Source organism: Aptenodytes patagonicus, chromosome 4 (assembly GCF_965638725.1).
Source record: "Aptenodytes patagonicus chromosome 4, bAptPat1.pri.cur, whole genome shotgun sequence".
In the NCBI taxonomy this organism is placed as follows: Eukaryota; Metazoa; Chordata; class Aves; order Sphenisciformes; family Spheniscidae; genus Aptenodytes; species Aptenodytes patagonicus.
Genome location: NC_134952.1, coordinates 67,572,183 through 67,598,518, shown reverse-complemented (window position 1 = coordinate 67,598,518; position 26,336 = coordinate 67,572,183). Strand labels below are relative to the sequence as shown.

The window sequence follows — 26,336 nt, the reverse complement described above, 5'->3', positions numbered from 1 at the left end:
AGCCAAGAAGGAGAAGTCATAGTATCACTGTTGCTAGAGAAGGACTGCTCAGTCACACATTTCCGATCATATCATCAGACCAAGTTTGCAGGCTGCACCCAGCCATGCTCAAGAGGGGTCCCCCTCCCCGCCTGGCACATCCAATCCTGAGAATGGTGAAACAGGTCACCCCAGTCCAAGTGTTCATGGAAAGGAGCTAAATGATTCCATCACTGTAATCCACAATACGCTATTTGGTGCATGCTGACTCACAAACACAGGACATTGTTGAGACCACCAATAGTATTGAATAAAGGCCCTGTGTGCAGTGGAGTGTAAGTATATCCTACACACGGTAGAGTTTCTGAATGAGAGATGTTAAACAGTGACAGTTTAGAGTACCTACCACTACACAAAAGCTAAGCCCATATTAAGACATCCAGTGCATATGGTTCACTTCAGGGAAATCTACCATTCAGGACAGATAAATCCTCAGTCACACTTACCCAAATGATTTTGCCAACACTTTAAACTCGCTTCCTCAATAAAAGGTCTTGCAACAGTTATATCCACTTGGCCACGATCATTGACAGGTAGCGTCACTTTGAAAACTTCTTCTAAAACCTGTTTTTTACTATGGATCAGCTCTGTCCACACTCTGTTTATGGCTTTTAAAAGAAGCTGGCGACCTGCATAGGTACAAGATCACAAACAGCAAGCTCTCTATGGTGCTCATAGAATTGGTATTTTTACAATAGAGAACTGAATAATTTCTGCAATTATACTCTAGTTTCTCGCCCTCTTGCATGACTTGTGAAATGCCTTTGGCCAGACTGTCTTTTTTTGCCATTTATATGCTATCAGAAAGTATCTAACAGTTAATTCTGGCAATTTTTTCTCTGTGAATCTGAAACACCAGCTCTGATTAGTTGTGATTCTTCTCCTACATTCATCTATCAACAAAATGAGATTAAAAAAAAAATGTTATAGAAGTATATGTCTATATACACATATATAATTCCATACATACATTATGCTTTAGTATTTTTACATATGACTGTGTGCGTAAGTACACACCTGCATAAATAATAAATATATATGTAAGGAAAAAAAAAAAAAAAAATCACTGAATCCTTTCTTCCACAGCTAGTTAATAAATTTCCTTTGAGTGAAAGATCCTGAGGATACCACTGAATAATAATTTTACAGCTTATGCCAATTATTTCTTACCTATGCTCATGTAAGATCCAGCTGATACAAAACCATCATGCACACTTAAAATGACCCATTTCTATTGCATTCAACTCAGTGCATATAAAGCAGTATTTCTAATTCTGGTGTGTGTCCAGAAAACAATGAAGAGCTCTTGCTATTTTAACAGAACAGTAACTTATCCTGGATATGTCTGTCTTGGTATTTTGAAGTGTTTTTTCATCTATTTTTTATATATTTTATACATGCCCCCCCCCAGCCCTAAGAGTAACTGGGTAAAAGATTAGTAATGACAATACAGAAATGGCATTAGCAGACATCTGTGGCTTTGTCACTCTCAGATTACCTTCGCTGACATCTTGATTGTAGACTCCATCTGGTTCTATATCAGAGGGGATCATGATGTGCCAAGTTGTCATCCTGGCTTCTGCTTCCAATCCAAACCCATCAACGTTGCTACAAATACACAATGAATTAACAACAACCAGAAAAAAAATACAAGCTAAAGCATTTGATTCCCCATGACGGTATCACAAAGATTAATACATGCTACTACAGCAACGTATCTTCACTTCTGTCCACTTGAGTTCTGATAATCTGTGGTCACAAGCTGAACTGAAGATTTATGAAAAATGACATGCCATGGACACTGATGTCACTGGAGGAAGACGTTAATATTTGAACAAACACAAAACAGCCAAGGCCACAAATGGAGAACATTAGGATTTCTGCTGCTGATGCTTCCCAAGTGTCTTTGGATGAAACACAAGTCGTACATCTTTTTGGAAAGAAAAAATGAAAATGCCAGGCAGGCATTTGCAGCGATGCAGAAAAGTGGGTGTCTACAGCATTTGTCATGGGCATCTGATTTAATGCCTGACTGGACTTACTCAATACTATACATCCAAGTACTAAGATACGGAATTTATACGAAATGATTCAATAGATAGTAAATCTAGTGACAGACCTCTGACTATTAATTACTTGGCACCAGTGTTTCTTTCTACCTTGAAACATTTCAAATTATCAAAGCATAACAACAAAATGGTTAGATAAGCACTTGTGTCAGTATTTTAAAATACCTCTGTAAAAGGAGGTAAGAATGTTCTCTATACCTGGGCTCTTCAAACCTAATTTTGTTTCAAAATAAATCACTTAAGCTTGCTTGCATTTCATTGGCTGGAAAGTTATAAACAGTTATCCAGAATTTGCTGACTTATTCGCAAGGTGAGTGTCATTGCTGAGAGAGAACAGGTGATTTTAATACTTCACAGCCCTGGTTCTGGAATGAACTTCCATCTGAGATATTTACCTTCCTACGTGCAGATTAATCAAGCAGTGAGCTAGGCAACTGATGAACTCTTGATCGTGATTTCCAGGTCCCAAAATTAAGTTTCTGTTCACAGTAAGAACCCTTAGGGAATCAAGGAGAGCCACTTGCTGAGGAACAGTTTTGTGCGCCCTTGAGAACTGATACAAGATGGTCCTGTTCAGGCAGTGATAAATAGCATCCAGCGATAGTCCCTGAGATCTTCTTTTTGACTGATGTGAAGTAAAGAGACATGATCAGATAGTAGCAGAAAATCAATTTACTGGCAGATAATCTTCCCCTGAATTGACCCGTGCTCATTTTTCAAAATCGGTATTTTACGAAAATCACGAATTCTATGAATTTCAAGGACCAAAATGACTTATTATATATGATACACTTATAATTTTAACATCTATAAAGATGCTGCTGATTTCCAACAGCAAAAGTCTTCTACCAATCTCCAATAAAAGTGCATGAGGAAGCTTCCCAAAAATGTCAAGGTAAATTTAGGAAGCTTCCCAAAATTCATGTGAGGTAAATTCTGTTCTTTATTTTGGGGGATTTCTAAAAAATAATGTCATCTGAAAGCAGTTTTTACTCAACTGCCCCATATTAAAGCACTCCACACTGACTAGATGTGCTAGGGAAGCTCAGTAAAAAGAGAGAAAGCCTGGCGAAGAAAAGTGTACTTCTATGCTGACCTGACATGCATCACTAGTAGATTGCTTAGTGACATCACTCCATGGATTTTAATGTAACCTGCAAAAATGTTTTCACAAGCAGGCTAATAGAAGAACATTGTTACCTGTGCAATGAGCTGGATTATGAAGTCCACAAGAAGTTTGGATTCTTTGTTGAACATGCCCTGCCAAAGCTTATCTACCACACGCTGTGTAAAATAAAACACATTGTTCACCAGCACTTGGTAGCTTCCTCCACTCGTTATAGGCAGAGAGGCATCTTCACCTAGGTAACAAAAAACCCCAAAGTTTTCTTCATTTATCAAAAAAACACATCTGCATAAATACAGTCACATTAGTCTGTGCTTTCTAGGCTTCTGTAAAATAGAAAAAGACTCAGTCAAATAAAAAGCTAAAACCTCGAGGCTTCCCTACAATGAACTTTGATGGTAAGTGAACGTTTGAAATCAACAGTGACAAAGGCCAAAACAGGGGGGGCTGGGGAGGGAAGAGTCCAGAAGAAATGGTACTCCTGTGATCCTGAGGCATCATATTTGTGTATGGTCCTCCTTTTCAACTGGAGCTGCATGTGTGCAGAACCACCTGTAGCTTTTTTAAGTTATACTTTTGGTTTTTCAAAAACCTTTTCATAACCTTTTTAAACACCTTGAGATGATAAGTGATATCAGCTGGCATCACTTCACCCTCACTGTGCTTCATTCAATAAAACTGAGAGTCAATGGGCATCAGCTGCATATGTTTGCATGTATGTAAATGTCAGTCCAGGTATACTAAGAGAAGCTTGAAAAGTGCAAGTGTTTCCATTAAAAAAAAAAAAAAAAATCATCAGTGGTGTTGATTTTGCTGGAAGTTCACCTACATTTATTCACTTGTTGCCCCATCTGCACATAAAGCAACTGACAGCATCGCACCTGGAGGAAGCTGGCAAAACCTTGAAGAAGGAATGCCTGAGGAAACCAAATTCCTGCTCCTGGGCTGCACATAAGTACTTGTAAGGGCAGGCAGCTGTTCTAAGAACCTGACCCAAAGCTTCATGTAACACGATTCTGGATTTATTTTATTAAAGCACTGCACCCAGAGAAAGACAAATCATTGCTGTGGCAAGAAAGAGGGAGCCTTCCAAGCACATTTGAACAGAAACGCATGGTGCCTCATGACATCTAGGACGGAGACAGAGCAGACCGAGAGCTCCTGGGAAGTCCAGCAGGCCACCATGAAATCCGATTGGGCACCTGAGCAGCGATATTCCTACAGGCCACTTCACAGTCATCTAAACCCATGCTCTGGTGGGACAGCCCACCGTACTGACATCCAAGCTACAAGCTTCTAATTCTCTTCCTGTCCATTTATTAACTGGATCAATGGAGTGTTAATCCCAGAGGCTTTTTCTGGGGTGCTCCATTCATAATAAAACTACAGTAGGAGGAAACAGAAACAAAGCTAACTTTTAAAAACCAAAGTCCCACCCATGATAAATTGACAAAAGCTCCAGATCCTCTACCAAGACAAGAAGGACAAGAGAGATGATGCAACATCCAGTTTCATTCAGTTCTTTTTGATATGATTGCAATTTTTCTGGCTTACATATCCAAAAGATTCATCCCATATATTTTTTTTGAATAACCTTTTTTTACAGCTTTGGCACAATCGAGATAGTGAGGGAACATGCAAGCACAGCAACACCATTTACACATCAAAGGAAAGGAAAGGGCAGGAAGAAAAGAATATAAAGACAATCAAGTTGTAACAAAAGAGGACACTAATAAAGAAAAAGTTAAATAATCAAAACCTTTTGCTCGAATCAACAGATTGATAATTAAACTTTGCTATATTACCCAATAAAACATCAGCTGCAAGTAAGTGGTCCATCACTCCATCCAAAACGTATGTCTGAAACTCCTTCTGCTGTGTTCGTGTTGATCTTTCCGGGGAAGCCTGATAAAAGTAATGAATAACTCTGAGTGAGCAAAAAAAGGGGGGTGGGGGGTGTGTTCTAGGTGAATTTCTCTTTTCTCAGCTCTTTTGACCTATCTTTTTTTTCCTCTTAACATTCTGTCTCAAGTAAAAAGTCTTGGCTTTATCTAAAAATTTAAAAATGCACATCAAGTATATATTGGCTCTATGCAGTCTTACAGAGTAGGCATTATGCCTATTTAAATCCAGTAAATTTATCTTCTGCCAAGAAAAGAACACATTCCGAAAAGGTGCGTGGTTAAACTGCAACCTCATCAGTTCACATAGTCACCTCCTTCAGTAAAAAAAAGAGTAAACAGGGCAGATCAAACATGTAAATTTATCATCACTTCTATGTGGGGTTCTGCATATTACTACAGCAGCCTTGGTATAGTCATATAATAGATGGATGTGCTAAGACTTTCTAATTTCTTTTGTACTTAAAGGGGAAAACCACTTTATCACCTTGGGTTTTTCAATGCATACATAATCATACCTAACTGAATGATCCGCTTAAACAGTCCTACAAAGCAATGTAACATTAAGCGAACCTGCTTTGTCTTGCCCTGTAACAGTTTAGCAGCATGTACATACCTAGTCCTCTGTTTATGCTAAGGGGCCAGTAATTAACATTGACGAGTGATAACATACTAAAACAGCAGTAAAGCAACTGCAACCAATTGAACATGGCCTCAAATATGCTTCCTGATGTTTGCATATAACTGCATCTCTTGACAATTCATTTTTTGCTTTGTGACAGCAAAGAGATACCCAACTGCCCCAGGAAATTCATTAGGAAATATACAAGCACAGTCCAAAATTCCTGCAGCTATCAAAAAAAATCAGGGAGACTCAGCAACACATAGACGAGGTCACAAATAGGTAGGTCAAGAGAGAATGTGAATTGACATGAACAGAACATTTCAAAATACACTGTCTGAAGAAGGTGTGGGCAAGTTAACTCCTCATTCCCTGCCTCACCATTAACAGAAGGATGTTTTCTGCAGGTGTCACAAGCTTTAAAAGATAATTTACAGGAAGATAACATTTAATGGCCTCAAGTTGCGCCAGGGGAGGTTTAGATTGGATGTAAGGAAAAATTTCTTTACTGAAAGAGTGGTTAAACATCGGAACAGGCTGCCCAGGGAAGTGGTGGAGTCCCCATCCCTGGAGGTATTTAAAAGACGAGTAGATGAGGCGCTTAGGGACATGGTTTAGTGGGTGGTGGTGTTGGGTCGACGGCTGGACTCGATGATCTTAGAGGTCTTTTCCAACCTCAATGATTCTATGATTCTATCACAGTTATTTTGTGACTTTTTATAGCATACAGCACCATAAGTCTGCCACTTCTTTTTATCTAATATGAGTAAAACAGAAGCCTTAATATTTCTGCAGGGATTTGCAGGGATTTTATATTTTCAACAAAACAAATACAGCTGTCGTGGTCTGAAAGGTGTTTAACAAATGAATCATATTCCACAAAAATAAAACTTGAAGAAAGCTATAACTTCTCACGCTGCACTGTTGAACATCTAGGGTTGTGATCCACTACCTGTTTCCAGACAAAAGGAGGTATTGGCTAAGATGCCAAAACAAGATGATGGCTTCTCTAAAATAAGCACAAAATAGAAATAAAACATTGACATGGCGTGCTCAGCAACTAACAGAGCCATTTCACTGGCCAAATGAAAGTTAAGGAGCCCACAAACAAAAGCGGTAGTAGGGCTGTGGTGTGGAGGGGAGAACAGAGCACAGCAAGAAAAAAAGCCAGGTAACCAGCATGCAGACTGTCAGCTCAAGCACCTGAGATGGTCACCAATATACACAAATGCTGGAGCAGGCAGGGAGAAGTCCAGAAAACATTCTCAAACGAAGGCTGAGATAAACCCTCTGCGTTTGCTTTCTTAGCTTTTTCAAGCTGTTAAAGAAAGGTGAGCAAACTACTATTTATGAGACACTAGTGTTCCTTTTTTCCCCCCCCTCTTATTTCATGACAATTTACAGGATTCTACTGAATCCCAGGCCATCACTCCTCTTAACTTCAAAAGGTAAGCAGAGGAAAACATATTAGGGAATAAAGTGTCACAGTTCAAAAAACAAAAACAAGACACAACACAAAAACCAAAGAAACTGTACCTCTAGCAGAAGATCTACCAGTGGAGTCTGTTTGCTGGCTGGTGTGAGACTTAAGTTATCAATTATCAGCACACGCATGAAGTCAAACACAAATTTCTTGGCAGGATGGTTGGTTAGGTATGTCTTGGTGCCAACATTGCAGTATTCTGATTGGCTCCTGTTCATGCCAGAATCAGCTGCAAAGGCTTTAAACTCTTCAGCTGGGGACCCAACTTCATCATCAAGATCAGTGACCTGTGAAAAACAGCATATTAGAACTCTAGAGGTCAGCAAATTAACAGCAGTCTGTTTGCTACTCTATTCTTTACTTGCCTTTCTAAGGCTATTCACTTCACATTTTGCTTCTTAAGAAGCCTTTTTACAAGATTATTATGTTCAGGATCAGTTCCCTAATACACAACAGGAGAAACATCCAAATTCTACTTTTGTATTCCCAAAGCAAACAGTAATCAGTGAAGACTGGCATAAGTTACGTGAGCTAGAGATTCACTTACCAAGAAGTACTTGGGCAATTTCTAGATACTTTGCAAAGAACAAAAGTTTTGAAAAAATTAACTAAAGCAGTTAAAATGAAATCAAGACAGAAGCCAGCTAAAAAAGGCTATGAAGCTCACATGACAGAAAACAAAAAAGGTACTGAGCCTTTTCTTTTCTTAATATACCACCTTCATCAGAGCAGTTACAGGTAAGCCAGTTTCCCAAAGTCTCTAAAAAAAAAAAAAAAAGTCTCTACAGCTTTCCTGTTTCTGATGAACAAGAACCTTTGAGGGGCTAGCTCTTAAGGAGGACTGTAACAAAAGTGCAAACAGTAACGAAAGCTGTCAGATCCAAAAGACTGACTGTTTTTATCTAACGCCCTCCTCCAAATGCAAAGGGGACAATATGATTTCCTTCAACAGGCTTATCGTATCACCAGCTTACATGTGAAGTAACCAAATGTTTTGAACATTTGGTCTGATTCAGTAGGAGAGTTTTCCCAAGAAATGAAGAGAAGCCTGAACACGTAGTCCTTCTGGTTTTAATGGCAAATCTCAGAAAGGCTGAAAGATCAGTTAGGAATTTTCTCTCAAGGCTGAATTTGGGCTATAGCATTTTGTTGTGGGAACCTGGCTGTTATTCATCTATTTCACAAAGGATTGATTAGTTCGACACATTCGGGCAGAGGGAAATGCTGGAGGAGCAAACTGATTTGGAGTCAAGAGAGCCCTCAAACAGCAAAGAGCTCAAGTTGTCAGGCAGCCACACAAAGTTTCAAGGGACCTAGTAGTTAAAGTAAAACCTGCTCAGAGACACAAAGCTCCTCTAAACTCTTTACAGCTGAATGCCAAATCAACATTACCAGTTTATAAGTGGCACTTTTTTTTGAGAGAGCAAGCTCCTAGCATCTACTTCAAGTGCAAGTTAAACTAAAAAGCAAAATAAACTATCTTTATGAGAGACTCATCAGCACACACCTTTAAAAAATGATCTCCCATTTCTATTGACAACAAAAAGATAACATGCCACCAGTAAGTATTTCCTGAAGTATTTTATCGTACCCTTCCCAGTTCTAGCATTTGCCAGCCTGTAGCCCAACTATCCTTCCATGTTCTTAGTAAAATTACTTTTAGACGATGGCTAACAATAACTGTTTGTTTCCTTTCCATTCATATTCTAGAAATAGTATCATTTGTAAACGATGCTTAGCTCAAAGAATACTTCAGGCAGCAATGCAAGCAAAGTTGAATTCACACCCTCTCCTGGCTTGAACTCAGTAGTTCCAGGCAATACAAGAACACTGTTTTGCGGTTAAGCCACAAAAGAAGAAATGGGAAGTGGGAGGAAAAAAGAAGTTTTAGATTTTATCACATCCTCCAGAGCAGGAGAATGATACAGCCTCTTTTGCTTTTGTAAATCTGAGCTAACATTGTTCATATGAGGGAAAAAATTGATCCACTAGAAAACAACTAAACCACATACATTCCCCCTAAAATGAAGTTTCAGCTGTCACTGCACAGCAACTGCCCTTCAGCTGACCGTGTACTTCTGCGTTCCAAAACCCAAGTGCAAAAACGTCCAGCCCAGCCTTTACAATTACCTCTTTCTGCAGGGTAAGTAGAGCTTTATCTTTGTATGACTGTTAATTGATAAATCCTCAAAAGTAACATTCAGGGGAAAAACAGAACAGCTAACTAGTTGGATTTCCTACCATCTCAGAGTAAGGTCGTATGTTGAAAGGAAACACTGTTGCTGCCAGCGCACACAGGAACTCTGGACTCATCCACAAGGAAATGAGGTCCGGCACATTGTGATACAAATATCGAAAGAACTGCATCAAGGTGACCGGATATTCTCGAAGCCAAGAGCCTTCTTCCTCTGACTGCCAAGGCTGGGTTGAAAAACAAACAGCACATTAGCACAGATGGCACTAATTGAAGAATGCTCATTTCAGAAAGGAGCTGCAGGAAGAGGAGCTGTAGGGTCAAATATACAAACACATGGTCAAACATGCAATGTAACACGTGATGAGGCCAAATGTGATCAACCACACGGACAAACACTTGTTCAAGCAGAGCAGAAATAAGTGACTGAACATAAGGCCAAGCACATGACCAAGTGTGAAAAACACATCCAGAACATGTCAAATATGTTGGAGCACTTGTCAGAACACATGACTGAAGACACAGTGTCCGAACATGTGACCTAATATCTGATCAATGACAGAATGTGTTCGAGCACATCACCAACATGTGACAAACCTGACCCAATGTGACAGAACACGTGTCTGAGCATGTCACCATACGATGAACACCTGACCAAACATGTGACCAAACACATGGCTAATCCTGCCTCCAGAATGCATGACAACTGAACAAGCCACCAACTTCTAACAAACACATAAACCACATGTCCGAACCATGTGCCTGCAACAGGTGACAACAGAACATGTGATAAGAGAAAGTGTGTCCAAGCCATCACAAACATGTGACTGAACACACGGCAGCATGTCACCATATCATAAATGCACAAGAAACATGTAGCTGAACATGACAAACATGACAACAGGACAAGTAATAATAAAACAGGCTGGAACAAGTTGCAACCACATGATGAAATGTAACCAGACACATGACTGAACATGTGATAAACCCACAGCAATAACATGGCAGCCTAACACATGACAGTAACCCATGCCTGAGCATGTGTTCAAGCACGTCACAAACATGAGACTGACCATATTTGCAACACATGACTGACCATAAGACAAAACGTGTCCTAACATGTAATGATTCAAAACACGTTGGTAAACATGACCGGACTCATGTCAACCCAAAATGTGATGGCACATCTGAACATACACCTGATGACACAGCACAAGACAGCAAGGCAAGAGACAACATATGTCTCTGAGCATGTCACAGATGTGTCCGAACAGGTGAGGACCAAACACATGACAGAACAGATCACCAGCAAGAGACAGAACATGTGACAATAGGAACGTGTACCGCAGCAGGTCACGAATATGTAACCAGCACACACGTCCAGAAGACACTTCTGAACATGTTAACATAGGACAGACACTCAAGCAATGCTTCTCAGAGCATATCACAAGCACACGACAACCAAACAGGCGACAACCAAACAGGTACTGCTTTTCAAACATTTCATGAGATAATTTTCAGCAGATAACACACTCTGGCTCCAAGGAAATACAAAATTTTCCCACTGAAAAACAAACTTTCACTACTCTTGACATTAGATTCAAAGATGAGAAGATGACACATTTTTCTGGCAGTAAATTAATTTCCTCCAGCATGTGGCTATTAATAGTCAGGGGACTTCTCTGCATGCGGAAGGTTCATGCATGAAACCTGCAACTCGCATATCTCTGAGCAGATGGAATATAGTGTCTCAAACATTCCCCCACGATGTTAATCAGGAAAGAAATTCAGTGATCTCTGCCAAGGGCATTTTATCCTTCTGCTTTCTTGTTTTGTTTTAATTGCTGCAAAACACAAAGCCCAGCCTTTTTTTGAAAAAGCAGCATTAATTCTGTAGCCACTAGTATTTCTACGGATACTGAAAAATAAAGTAAGATAGAATAACCCACTGACAACGATGGTTTTCACCCAAGTATTATGAGCTTAACTCACAGCTGGGTTTGTCGTGACACTAACAAAACCTCAACTTTTCTAATTTGGCTTTTGACCACATGGCAAACTCGAACAATTCTGTATATTAAAATATGAGCAAAATTTTTTATGCTTACAGAATTCAGCATGCTTCTCAGCATTCCCAATAACAAGAAGGCAGCTTCTGTGCAAACACTGTGTATTGAAGAGGTAACGGTGCCACAGGAAGCAGGAACTCCAAATATGAATGTCCAAATAGAGTCTAAATCAAACTGTAAGAGGTGAAAGAGAAAAAAAGAAAACATGAAATAACCCTCTGCAATTTGATACTGCTTTTTATTATACCTACAACACGCTCATTTGGCAGTATCTAAAAAATTATTTGTTTCACGTCCTCCAAACTATCCCCAAAAGCTTCCTATGAAGGTCACGTGTCACTGAAGAAAGTTCCTTCTAACCATAGGCTAACATAACTGCAACTCTCACCTTCTCAAAGTATTTAAGTGTTTTGAAACAGGAGGAGATCTGTCAGCACAAGTGCTGCACAATCACCTCAGTTTACTTCACTCACTTCTAGCAGTAAAACCCACATGGTATCCCACAGAAAAAAAAAAATCAACAAAACAAACCAACCAAGTTGCATTTTCCAGCAAGTCCAAAAAATTAAATCAATTAAAAAATAAAAAAGGACAAAGTGCCCATCTCTAGCATTAAGAGTGCTACTGCTAAATATTTTAAGTAGTTGAATTTAGGTTTGATTTTAACAGTGCCATACTTCAATGCTGTAAGCAGGAGGTGAGCTTCACGCCTCTACTTCACTGTAGCACAGTGCTGAATGTGCTGTCAAGTAAAAAAACAGGCAGGCAGAATACCTTCCGGTCTGAAATTTTTACTTTCCAGTTCCCACTGATAAATAAAAGTTAGCACTGCATCCATTCTAAACAGGCACCTCATCTATCTGGAGTGTGGCTTTTCTCCATAAAGCACTATGCTAAGGCTTCCTAGGACTCTGTTGTAGGCCATATAATATCTACTCATTTACATACAATTAAAACAAGTGCAAAAAATCAACTTGTTCAGAATAAGAACAATAAAAGTTTTCCAGCAACAACTGAGATGCCTCCCTACAAAACCACAGAGACTTTCTGAAATAAAAGCTACCTTGTTTTGTCTGTAACCTCGTGAACTCTCTTTAACACAGCAACTCCCCACTCTTAAAAAAAAAAAAAACAAACACCCCCCCCCCCCCAACAAAACAACAAGGAAAGCAAGCAAAAAATTATGTCCCCTTCAATGCCCACACCATGCCAACTTGAACAGGGATCTGCTTCTCATTTGACCCCAAAACAGACCAGAAAGACACCAACAACAGCTATGCCATAACAGGCTGGCTTCCACATACTCCCACAGTACCTTGTCCTCCCACCCCAAACAGCTCAGCACTAAACACCACATCGTGACTGTGAGTCAGCTGCAGAGAAGGAGGGGGCCTGGTTATTCCATTATTTTCTTTCATGACAGACAGAATTACATTTACATCTTACTAGATAATCCCTACCTGGCAACCCTGTTTACATCGGCTGCTGATGACAGGTGCACTGACCTGCAGGTTTTCGGGCAGTTCAGTGACTGGCTGCTGCAGGAAAAGGGCCATGAGGAGGAAATAGAGTGCAGGTACATTAGTGTGCTTTGGGAGAAGGGACTGCAGAACAGGAAAGCCTGGGAAGTGACAAGCATCCCGGTTAATCTCCCGGACCGTTGATCTGCCACCAGCACTCCTGCCGACATTGAACCCTAAGATGAAAAAAAAATACAAAAAGCCAACAATCTTAATAGGGAAATGCCTGTGAAGCTCACTCTTACTCAAGTACTGAACTCAAGAGGGTACCTCCTCAGAAGTGAATGCTGTAAAAAAAAAAAAATGAATGTGTGCATACAGACTATCACACACATACTACACAATTCTGCTTCAGATGTCTCATTTTTCTGATTAAAAAAAAAAAAAGGAAATTATTGCCCTCCAGTACCACATAGATGACACTGCTCCATACAGATTGCCTAATGCTACTGCATATACACACAGATCCATTTTCTGACCATGACCACAATTTCAGACTTTTAAAACACCCAAGCTTCTGAAAAAAGATATTTTGCTGTCTGAGAGGGATGTATCACCTTAATCTTAGATACAGGTTTATATTACCAAGCAGCAATCCCATGGCCCATTTAAGTCGATGGGCAGCTAATTCGTTTCCAAAGATGTCTCAGGGACATCTTGTTTCAGCTGTTCTGTTACTGATTAATCAGCTGGTATGAAACATTAAATGCTCTTATTTTATCTTAAGTGCTGCCAGAGGCACAAAACTCACATTTTGTGACCCTGCTTTTACCTAGGTATTTCATTTTCCTATTAAAAAAACCCCCCAAAATACACTGGGATGGCAGAAGCACTTATTTTCAAGTGAGGAAGGAGGCAGGAAGACAGTTCAGTCTCCGCATCAGCACAGATAGTGAGCCATTCTTCTGACACTGCCAGAGACCAGGTTGTTTTTCTGAGGCTCTAATACAGATTTTCTTTCCACCAGAAACTGACTTTTTAAACAGAAAACATCTCCCAGGAATCAGACTAATGAAATCTGTTCTACAAAGTTGCAGGAATTCCATCAGTAATCTTGAACAAAAATGGCTCGTATTTGGTTTCATGAGAAATCTTGGAGCCAATGTGTTATAATTTATTAAAAAACACAGGGTATGAAAATGAGATAATCTGTCACTATCATTTGATGAGCCACAAGTTTAAAAATATCTGTTTGGTCACAGTCTAGCTTGGATTCAATTAAAGTGATACTATAATAAGAAAAATAGGAAAACTCTATAAATCCTCTCCAAATGTGATTGTAAATCAAAATCTTATTTAGAAAGATTTTGTGACTGAAGATTTTTATGTTATTGGGCATTTAAAGTGGATACTGAATAAACAACAGCCAATTTCCTAAAATATCAATGGTTTTCAAATTTTAAGGCACATGCATGTGCAAAAATTGTTTCTTAAATAAAATACAGGACCTTAATCAGAATTAGCCAAACAACAGATGCTATAGTGTGTTAACAATAAATGTTTGCACGTGTAATATGGTCTCAGAAAAACTGTTTTCCTTAACCTTCCTAATTCATTAATAACGCAAAGAACCATCCTATGTTCCTAGTTGAATATCCTGAGGGATATACTATGGGAAACCACTGTAAATAGACAGACTTAATAGACAGTTTTATTTATGCAAAAAATAACAAGATAGCATAAGCTACTTTGATAGATTTCAAAGAGACAAAGCAGAAAAAAAATGGACTTTATATTTTCATTTCAGGAAAAGCCTTCTTCCTGAAGTAAGATCACTTCAACAACACTTCACAATTGTGTCCTTATAATAAACCAATTCGGAAAAATCTTTAGCGCAGAAACAGATCGTATAGTGCTGCAACAGAGAGAGGCGGCTCCTTGTACAGTCATTTTAGAAACAACAGTTAAGTTGAAAGTACTATTAATACCACTGCCCTGATCTAAAGCCTACTCAAGCTTGTGAGAGACTCCCATTTAATGTCAATGGGTTTGCATCAGGGTCTGAATGGACATTCATCTGTAAAGCACTACCTTATTTTGACTAAAAAAATCAAGGTCCATGGGAAATTGCCACTACACCTGTCTACACTGACTTGACATCCGTTATTTCAGACACTTGGCGATGCATTTCAGACAGCTTAGAGATGTTCAAAATGGGTCCTGTAGCACTAAAGCCTTATACACTGAATTCTAGATCACACAGGGTAATGGAAGGTCTGATAACCTAGATAAATGAGGCTTAAATTTGCATTTAAGAACCTACAATGAAAGTCTTTAATAAGAGACAGAGCATGAGCGTGCGTGTGTGCAGAAGAACGCTGGAGAGGGAAAGAAAGATTGAGATGATACTGCAAACACACAAATTCCCAAGACAGCAAAAATCCAAACTGGTAAATCTAATTGGCACAGAACTCACTAGACAAAGCAGCTCAGGTATAACACCGCATGATGCTCTAACTAATAAAAGTAAACAAACGAGTAAATTTTACTGAATCTTTATTAGCTATGTACATATGGTGCTACGCTATGATGCCTTTGCATCTAGCTCAGATATGCCTGCCCACAGGACATACTTAACCTTACCATGATGGTAACAGAAAAAACTGATTAGCTACACAGGCTTCGTGCAGATGATGAGGTAATACTGAACTACCATGAAATCTGTATAACGTCAACTGAAGGGCAGTTTTGTAAAACCGCTCCCTTTTGCCTAGGAAATCTAACTCTTAGTTGTAAGAAAAACAAAGTGCAGAGGCATCTGATCACAGCACAGACAACAGTAACAGAAAGGACGCAACTGCCAGACAGTATTCATACAATAACCCCCACCTCAACACACACGCACACGTGCTCCCGCGCAATCCTTGTCATGAGGGGGCTGAGATGCCATACCTAGCACAGTACCAATCTTATTGGTCAAGACAGAATCTGTCTGATCAAGCCAGCCTCCACCACTGAGACCCTCCTTAAATTTGATAAGGATGGACTGATTACTCAACAGGACCACAAGAATTCGCATGGCTGCTGTGACAGTCGTGGAATGCAGATGTTCTTCCATAAACATCATAATCCAGTCAAAACCCAGTGTCTTGACCAGTTCTTCACAAGCCCTAATTAAAGAAAGAAAAAAAAAAAGTCACATTTTACAGCATTTAGTTTCCTACTAGACAGCAAAAATCAGTGTCCTCCTCTACAGGACAAACTTCAAGATCAGAGAAAATTCAGATCTACCGAAGTGTTAACTGAATTCTTAGGTAAGTTTACTACACAACAAGAAATGTTGCTCACCAAATCTTGTTAAATGGAACATGTACAATGTATCTGTTTAGCAGAAATGGAAGACTAAATACAGCTCCTGGGACTATTCTATTGCATGAGATTTGTTATCAAAAGCAGCAATTGGAGAAATGAACTGGAAATATTTGTCCACAAATTATAATTTCCAAATACTTTTTGTTGAGCCATACATAGGTAGAGAGTTTTCACAAGCCTTTTTAATAAACTGGTATTAAAAAAAAATGAAGGTTGTTTTTTTTATTAAGGGAAGAGTTGCTTGGGAATATTTGAAAGAACATGTTTTGGGTTTTTTTTTAAAGCAGTATTGCTGAAAAGCTCAAGCTGATTTGGGTTGTATGTCAACCAATGCTCAGTCAATCACTGCATAATCTACATATGCCATACATCCACAAAATGCCTCCAACAGACTCAATACAGCCTACTGGGCAGTTGCTTGAAAGTTATATTTTGTCAAGGTTTAACTTGACAGCATTTCAAAGTCTCTTCTCCAACTCACCATATGACTCTAGTGCCTCATTAAACTAATATCATGTTCCCTCATATGCAATTTTAAGGAACTAAGGGGCATTCTAGGGTCAATGATCCTAAAGATAACCCCTACTGATGCCATTTGATCTTAACCAAATGAGAAGTTGACTATCCCACTTCTCTAAAAACCACGTTTTCTCTTTCGACAGATTTTCTCTATAGTCACACATGAAGTTATGAGAAAACAGCACCAAGAAGTAAGCGAGGAGAGCAGAGGGTTAAAGAACTGGCTCTCCAGATAACAAAACTTTAAAAAAATCGATGTAGTCAGACATCCACAATTGTTCCCACTGCATCCTACTCACTTGTGATTCTCTGTCCCTCAAAGTTTTAAAATTAACAATTTTACAAATGCTATTTTTCTTGCATGAAGTAACAATAAGAAGCAAGCAATCTCCCCCCAGATCTACTACGTATTTTCCTCTCCTGCTGCTTTTTACTTTTGTTGTTCTTAAATTGAAGCATAAGGTTCTACTAATGCTGTCAACTATGGTCTTAAACTTTTTTTTTTTTTAAGATTCAAAACAAAAACCATTTAATGCAATAGCTGAAAGATATGTGTTAGTTACAGCAGCATCTGCTTAGTATTATCATTCTTGCTACCACAACTGACAGCATACAACTCAATAATCATGCATTCCATTTCTGCTAGCATACCCAAAACTAATTCAGTGACATCTGTATAAATCATTCAGTAGTTCCTATAAAATTATACAATTCAACTCGTGAATCGAATGGGGGGTGTATAATTCTCCCCCTTGAAATAAAAAAATATATCCTTTTTCTATCTCAAGATTTTTTGTACTTACTGCAAATTAACAGTTGTCTTTTCTTTAGATGTATATAGAAGTTTCAGAAGGATATCTAAAAGCCTGTTCCGCAGTAGTATAAGATTAGCTGAAACAAGTCCTCCAAAATCATCCTCTGTTCCTAAACATCAAGTACAAAAAAAAAAAAAAAAAAAAAAAAGGAAAATTAGGCCTTTGGAACTCGGACATTTTAAAGGCTATTCATAAATTCCATACATAAGCAAACGCAACCTGATCCCACTCAGGTCACGAGGGAGCCGTGCTAAAGTGCAGGCAGCTTGCTATACACTGCTGAGAAATGCCCCATTATCATCATCACACAGAGTTTGGTCAGTTTGAAGAATGGGTAAAAGGGAATCGCAGCTTCTCAGACAAAAATTCTAAACTGAGGTGGTCCAAATTAGCTAAACTAATGTCTCTCCTGGCAGGTAGAGACATAAAAACAATCAAATACACACTCCGCTCCCATCCCCCCCCCCTCACAACACAGTAGTTGGATAAACATTTTGCATTATGCAATCGGGGGGCGGGGGGAAAGGGGGGCAGAAATCCCAAGGAAAAAAACTGATACTTCCCAACTCCCTCCAAATCTAAGAAATGGGGAGAAAAATTAGTTTCCTTTTCTTTCGACAGGCCCCCAAACTCGTCATCAGTTGAAAAACACACTTACTGCAAAACAAGCCAATACATGCAGGTCAGGACTAGCTTTACAATTATTTTGTCAATCCCTCTTATTGTACCTTATGCTGTCAAAGGAGGACTACATTTTACATTATATAAAAAAAAAAATTGCAACTTGAGGCGACGTGCAAAAATGAAGACAGATAAATGGACACTTTCTGGGCCAAGGTTTTGTGCACAAGTCACAGACACAAACACAAAGCATCTTCTATGGCAGAAATACAGCAGAACTGGTGAAGACCAGTAACCTAAAAGTCTCATGTCCTTTCCCTCAAAAGCTTCTCTCTCCATTCCTGCCACAGCCTGAATTTCTCCCCAAGGTTCTTCAGTCCCCCAGGTAGGCAAAAAGCAGCTCAGGCTGTGGTTAGCCTGGGAAAAAACCCACGGCTGACCTGTAGTGAGAACACCAATCCAGAGTTCCCTCCAATACCCACTCCCTCTTTTCCACTAAAAACCTCGAATTTAATAATCTTTGAGACCACAATAAGCAAAAGTATTCAGAAGGAACAGGAGAGGCACAGGGGGATAATGATGAATGTGCAGACTGGCTAAACCTTGTTCTTCAGGAAACCAGACTAATAAAGCTAACTAAAGCTGAAACACTCCTCTCTCACTTGTCCCTGTGCACCAGTATATTCCAAGAGATGTAGAAACATAGGATCTTTGGGCACCCCCTTCTAATTATTTGGGTGACATCCACTGTGAGGCTGAAACGTTTTTGTTCGGGGAGACTGATTGAAAATGCAATTGCATAAGCCTTTTTTCTTTAAGAAAACAAGGGTAGAAATGGTCTCAAAACAATTAAATATAAGCATTCTTGAAGGACAGTAAAGAAACTTCAGTTTCTTTAAAGTGAGTAAACTGACTGGGGCACCAGTGATACAGCCAGGAGCAGTCTGAGGACTACCAAGAAGGACTACAGAGCCCTGGGAGCAGCAGTAAGGGACTCGGGAGCGCAGGTAGTTTTTTCATCAGTCCTGCTGGTCAAAGGGAAGGCGTTTGAAAGGGCTAGATGAACCTGGTGAGTCAACAAATGGTTACAGGACTGGTTCCACAGCCAGGGGTTCGGCTACTTAGACCATGAGACTCGCTTTGAGAAACCTGGTCTACTGGGGGCTGACGGGGTCCATCTGTCAGAGAACGGGAAGAGCATCTTCGGACACAGGCTTGCCAAGCTGGTGAAGAGGGCTTTAAACTACCGATGCCAGGGGAGGGGAACCTCAATCCATCCCACTCCTACCAGTTTGATGCCAGGGCCAGCAACAGATGCCCAGAGCCTGGGGAAGGAACACAGGTCAGCAGGAGAGCGCCTGAAGAGCAGCACAAAGGAACTCCAGCCAGTAAGACAGCTTCATTGGGGGCCCAACTTAAATGCCCCTATGCAAATGCACGTAGCATGGGGAATAAACAAGAGGAGCTAGAGACGTGCGCACGCCTGCAGGGCTACGACCTTATTGGCATCACAGAGACGTGGTGGGATGGCTCCTATGGTTGGAGTGTTGGGATGGAGGAATACAGGCTCTTGAGGAAGGACAGGCAGGGGAGACGTGGAGGGGGTGTCACCCTCTATGTCAATGACCAGCTGGAGTGCACAGAGCTCTGCCTGGGGATGGATGAAGAGCCAACCGAGAGCTTATGGGTCAGGATTAAAGGGAAGGCAGGGACAGGTGACATTACAGTGGGGGTCTGCTACAGGCCACCTGACCAGGAAGACCGAGAGGATGAAGCCCTCTATAGACAGATACGAGCAGCCTCACGCTCACAAGCCCTGGTCCTCATCGGGGACTTCAAGCACGCCGACATCTGTTGGAGGGACAACACGGCAGGGCATAAGCAATCCGGGAGGTTCCTGGAATGCATCGATGATAACTTCCTTCTCCAAGTGGTAGAGGAGCCAACGAGGAGAGGTGCTATGCTGGACCTTGTTCTCACTAACAAGGAGGGGCTGGTGGGGAATGTGAAGCTCAAGGGCAGCCTGGGCTGCAGTGACTACGAAATGGTGGAGTTCAAGATCCTACTTAGGGCACCGAGGAGGGCGCACAGCAAGCTCCCTACCCTGGACTTCAGGAGAGCAGACTTTGGCCTCTTCAGGGATCTGCTTGGTAGAGTGCCAGGGGACAAAGCCCTGGAGGGAAGAGGGGCCCAAGAAAGCTGGGTAATATTCAAGGATCACCTCCTCCAAGCTCAGGAGCAATGCATCCCAACAAAGAGGAAGTCAAGCAAAAACGCCAGGAGGCCTGCATGGATGAACAAGGAGCTCCTGGACAAACTCAAACACAAAAAGGAAGCCTACAGAGGGTGGAAGCAAGGACAGGTAGCCTGGGAGGAATACAGAGAAATTGTCCGAGCAGCCAGGGATCAGGTTAGGAAAGCTAAAGCCCTGATAGACTTAAATCTGGCCAGGGATGTCAAGGGCAACAAGAAAAGATTCTATAGGTACGTCGGGGATAAAAGGAAGACAAGGGAAAATGTGGGCCCTCTCTGGAACAAAACGGGAGACCTGGTTACCTGGGATACGGAGAAGGCGGAGGTACTCAATGACTTTTTTGCCTCGGTCTTCACCGGCAAGTGCCCGAGTCTCACCGCCCAAGCCACAGAAGGCAAAGGCAGGGACTGGGGGAATGAAAAGCCGCCCACTGTGGGAGAACATCAGGTTCGAGACCATCTAAGGCACCTGAAGGTGCACAAGTCCACAGGACCCGATGAGATCCATCTGCAGGTCCTGAAGAAACTGGCAGATGAAGTTGCTAAGCCACTATCCATCAAATTCGAGAAGTCGTGGCAGTCCGGTGAAGTTCCCACTGACTGGAAAAGGGGAAACATAACCCCCACTTTTAAAAAGGGAAAAAAAGGAAGACCCGGGGAACTACAGGCCAGTCAGTCTCACCTCTGTGCCTGGGAAGATCATGGAACAGATCCTCCTGGAAGCTACGGTAAGGCACATGGAGGACAGGGAGGGGATTCGAGACAGCCAGCATGGCTTCACCAAGGGCAAGGCCTGCCTGACTAACCTAGCGGCCTTCTATGATGCAGTGACTATATCAGTGGACAAGGGAAGGGCTACAGATGTTGTCTATCTGGACCTCTGTAAGGCCTTTGACACAGTCCCCCACAACATCCCTCTCTCTAAACTGGAGAGGGATGGATTTGATGGGTGGACTGTCCGGTGGGTGAGCAATTGGTTAGATGGTCACATCCAGAGGGTAGTGGTCAACGGCTCAATGTCCAGATGGAGACTGGTGACGAGTGGCGTCCCGCAGGGGTCCGTATTGGGACCAGTACTGTTTAATATCTTCATCAAGGACATGGACAGTGGGATCGAGTGTACCCTCAGCAAGTTTGCAGACGACACCAAGCTGAGTGCTGTGGTCGACACACCAGAGGGACCGGATGCCATCCAGAGGGACCTGGAAAGCTCGAGAAGTGGGCCTGTGTGAACCTCGTGAGGTTTAACAAGGCCCAGTGCAAGGTCCTGCACCTGGGTCGGGGCAACCCCCAGTATCGATACAGGCTGGGGGGTGAAGGGATTGAGAGCAGCCCTGCCGAGAAGGACTTGGGGGTACTGCTGGATGAAAAGCTGGACATGAGCCAGCAATGTGCGCTCGCAGCCCAGAAGGCCAATCGTATCCTGGGCTGCATCAAAAGAAGCGTGGCCAGCAGGTTGAGGGAGGTGATTCTGCCCCTCTACTCTGCTCTCGTGAGACCCCACCTGGAGTACTGTGTCCAGCTCTGGAGCCCTCAGCATAAGACAGACACGGACCTGTTGGAGCAGGTCCAGAGGAGGGTCACAAAATTGATCGGGGGATGGAACACCTGTCCTATGAAGAAAGGCTGAGAGAGCTGGGGTTGTTCAGCCTAGAGAAGAGAAGGCTTCGGGAAGACCTTATTGCAGCCAATCAGTACTTAAAGGGGGCTTATAAAAAAGATGGCAGCAGACTTTTTAGCGGGGCCTGTTGCGGCAGGACAAGGGGGAATGGCTTTAAACTAAAGGGGTGTAGATTTAAACTAGATCTAAGGAAGACATGTTTTACGCTGAGGGTGGTGAAGCACTGGCACAGGTTGCCCAGAGAGGTGGTGGATGCCCCATCCCTGGAAACATTCCAGGTCAGGTTGGATGGGGCTCTGAGCAACCTGATCTAGTTGAAGATGTCCCTGCCCACGGCAGCGGGGTTGGACTAGATGACCTTTAAAGGTCACTTCCAATCCAAACTATTCTATGATTCTATGAAACTTCTTTTTTTTGCCTAAAAAAATAACTAGACTGTCTTAGTTATCTTTCACTTTCTCCACACCTGGAAGGCAGATACACCTAGTAATCTGTTTTTGTCTTTTCTCTCCCCACAAAGAAGCAGGGATGCGCAGCTGATTTGAAGGAGCGAGTGGAGAAAGCAGAACAAAACCACGCAGTGTTAAATGAAGGAAAACAAGAGTACAGGGTTTTTTGCACAGCTTTGCATACAATACTGAAAACTGACGTACCACAACTAACTGGCAGCCAGATTATAACAAAATTACAATACTGCTAATGACACTACTTCTGCATTTTAAGGATTTAAGCACCGAAGAGATCACAAAGTATTTCTCTTCTACTGCTTCTAAGCCATGCCATTGCTTACCACTGTCAAGCTTTTCTTCATTGTTTATTTCCATGACCACAAACTTCTCGCAGACTGCAAATGTAGGTAAAGTGGAAGAGGTGAACTGTCCAAACCTTGATGCATACAGAAAAAAACATCATTCATTGATATGACAGATGCACTCTCATCTATCAAGAATTCACCTTAAATATAAACCCATAACACTAGTGAGAGGGCGATACTCAAAAACGTCAACTTTCTCACATCTGAAGATTGAGGAAAATGGTCTCCATCTAAAGTTACTAGCCAAAAAACAAATTAATGTGTAGTTAGTGGAATCTTTGCAGACAAGTCTGCATGTAAGGGACCCTGAAAATGCTAGGATTCAAGAAAGGAAACTGGGAGATAACCACCAAGTCCTAGTAGAAGGAATACCACAAGTTAAAGAAAGGAGAACAAAACATTATTCTCAAACCATTACAGCTGAACAAGTATTACATCAAAACCAGTGATTACTTGACTCTGCACAACATTTATGCCTATAGCTTGAGGTGATGTAACACAAGGTCATGGTTTTCTAAGACAAGACGATGATGTGCTACTCAAAGAAAGGAGATGCAATATATTCCTCTGGAACTAACCTGAAACGGTCCCTACCTAGTATAACCTTTCCCAAGTTATACAATATTTTTCATTTTTATTTCCAGGAAGGAGAACAAGAAATGCTCAGATAGGCATTCTACAATCTGTTTGTAACCATTTAAGCATAACATCAATGGTTTTATTCTTTAATTGTTTTTTGTCCTGCGTAATTAAAACAAAGACAGGTAAGATGTTCAGGATGATGCTTCTGACACAATTAAAGTGTACCTTTAATTGTACTTAAAGTGAGAAGCTGAAAACATGACTGCTTGTATGCAAAGAACCCCCAAGCTCTGCAATATTTTATCCATTTCCGTTATAATGAAACAGGAAACAAGAAAAATTAAGTTTTCAAGGAGTTGAACTCATTTAAAAGCATTTCAAATACTCCTGTACATGTGAACTGCAATTATTTATGTAACTTTCATTAGTCAGAATTAATAGTACTGTATCTGACAGCCTTAAATATTTTTCTACACAGTGATGATTAAGTAAAAATCTTGAACTAAACCTTTCATGTGGGAAAGTAATCAAAACTGCATTTTAACCAGAAGTATCATTATATTCCATCTTAAGTAATATTCAATGGTATTTAAGAAAAGTGCTCAGTGCTTCACACAAACGAGGGAGCTGCAATACAGCACCTTCACTTTTCACCTGCAGAACATTAAGCCAGTTTAATCATTCAGTCATACATGTTTAGATACAAGCTGAATTTAATATGCAAATCAAGGCATTAACAAAATTATTGCCTATGTCTAGTTCAGTTAATTCTTAGAGGAAAAAATTCAGTACATGAGCATTTCACGTTACTTACTCTACAGCAGTACTGCCATTATGTATTTTTAACCAAGATCACGAACATAATAAAGACACAAAAGCCAGAATTATCATAGGTGTAGGCTACCTGAGCAAGTCATAGCTGCTAGGGAAGCCTTGAAGCAGAAAGCTCAGCACATTACTAATCGCAGCAATAGTAGGCTGGGACAGAGACATATCTCGAAGAGTCAAGAGCAGCCTTGGGATGAGTTGGAATTCCCTCATTAACTTAGCGTTCTTTGCTGCTTCACTGGAAGAAAAGAAAGGAGGTGGCAATTTAAAATTGGAGCATCCTCTACATATTACCTAATCCTGTAAGTCTCATTACTAGGCTGGCATCGGCTCATACCTGGACTCAGTGAGAAGTTCTATGAAGTGCTCAAATAATGACAGATGAAGCTCATAGGGTGCATGAAGCCAGACCTGAAATACAGAACACACAATGATATGTTTTGTACACAAATCCACTTCAAGATTAAAAACTGACATTAGTATATCAAAGGTTATGAAAGGCTTGAAGAGATTAAAACTGTTTGTCTGCATGACTATTTAATCGGCCATTGCGCTCAAAAGCTCACTGCAAGGTTCTTAGTTGTTTATTCTTCAACTTCAGATAAGTATTAAATATACTAGCGAAGACTAAAGAAACACACATTGGTACCAAACATATTCTCCATTAGCGTATCATGCTGAAAACTTTTGAAGAGTTCTAGACAAAAAAAGTTACACACTATCTGGAATTTCTCTTTAAATAGATGGTGCAATGACTCCAAAGGAGTTACTGGGGTTTACAAGGCTGATGCAAAATGCCGTATTAAGTTTATTTGGCTTAAGTGATGATTTTCTCTTTGTAAAATTAACTTACTGTCTTCTGCCAAGATTAAACTCAAGGTCTTCCCTGATTTTTATTTTTTTTTTAATCTTTACCCAGCATTTCCTGCACATCGTTTTAAATCATTTAGATCCTCTACCCCCCCCAAATCAATTGTTCAATCAATAGAAGTAATAAAAGATATAAAAGCCAGAAAGCTCACAGTTATAGCTGCAAATCTTAAAACTGACTTGCTATTGAACAAAGCATAATACTTGTGCTCTGGTGTATAAAAATGGCTTAAATGCAAAGCTCTCTAGCTTTTGCTTTTCTTCTAATCTTATCATCTAAAATGATCAGAACAAATCTTTTAATTTCCCTGTTTAGTATAAGAGTAAGAACATCTAATTTATCCAATTAAAGTGAAATGTTTGGGTCACCGATTTCTGAATACAGAAATAAGTAATTAAAAAAAAAAAAGAAGCTCAAAACTGAGGCTTTTGGAAATTTTCTTCTTAGTGATTCACGGACTTACTACTTGCATATTTTTTAATTTTTTTTTTAATCTCTTAAGTGTATTCATTCCCCAGTTGTTCTTGGTCTTTAGGAAAAAAAACAGACATGAACCAAGCAGTATGAAATTGGATCTTTCATACAGTAGTTGCTGTCTGAGTGACTATATACCATTGATGAACTTTCTCAGCTGGTTTCTTTATGGGAGAAAGAGGACGGGGGGGGAAGAAAAAAAAGAGAGAAGAGAGAAGAGTATTCTTCAGCAGAATACATGCCTCACTGTAAAAGGAGCTGGGCTGTGACTCACACTCTTCCCTGCTAAACAGTTCATCTACCTTAAGACCTCTACAACAAATATTACCTCTTATAGATGTAATAACTTCTATTAAGTCTATGTTTAATTTTGTGAGCACAAAGGAAGCATTATTGTAATTTAAATGGTTTGTTAAAGAATAACTAGTTACATGATACTGAAGAATTTATGTTTAGACATGGCACAAACTTATTTCTGGTTTTAATATTACGCCTCAAAAAGGAAAAAAAAAAAGAAACTTCGGTGGGTGACAGATTTCCTCTGTATTAAATCACTAAGGTGGGGGGGGAAAAAAAAAAAAAAAAGAGGCTCAGGCTTGCCCT

The 26,336-nt window shown here is 40.6% G+C and overlaps 1 protein-coding gene across 6 annotated transcripts in view; it reads right to left on the bottom strand.

Moving 5' to 3' along the window:
- The window catches only part of WDFY3 (WD repeat and FYVE domain containing 3), a 190,098-nt gene that overhangs the window by 30,683 nt on the left and 133,079 nt on the right, over positions 1–26,336 (bottom strand). For 5 of the 6 annotated variants that reach the window (XM_076337073.1, XM_076337070.1, XM_076337074.1 and 2 more), the window contains 14 exons: positions 24,726–24,799; positions 24,465–24,626; positions 22,955–23,049; positions 17,658–17,778; positions 15,916–16,133; positions 12,964–13,199; positions 11,543–11,677; positions 9,482–9,661; positions 7,294–7,527; positions 5,040–5,139; positions 3,309–3,469; positions 2,504–2,733; positions 1,538–1,647; positions 486–668 (listed from right to left, as the gene is read on the bottom strand). In XM_076337073.1, the coding sequence (XP_076193188.1) occupies positions 486–668; positions 1,538–1,647; positions 2,504–2,733; positions 3,309–3,469; positions 5,040–5,139; positions 7,294–7,527; positions 9,482–9,661; positions 11,543–11,677; positions 12,964–13,199; positions 15,916–16,133; positions 17,658–17,778; positions 22,955–23,049; positions 24,465–24,626; positions 24,726–24,799 (2,239 nt within the window). The remainder of the gene's footprint in view (positions 1–485; positions 669–1,537; positions 1,648–2,503; positions 2,734–3,308; positions 3,470–5,039; positions 5,140–7,293; positions 7,528–9,481; positions 9,662–11,542; positions 11,678–12,963; positions 13,200–15,915; positions 16,134–17,657; positions 17,779–22,954; positions 23,050–24,464; positions 24,627–24,725; positions 24,800–26,336) is intronic. The other variant, XM_076337071.1, reaches the window with a different exon arrangement.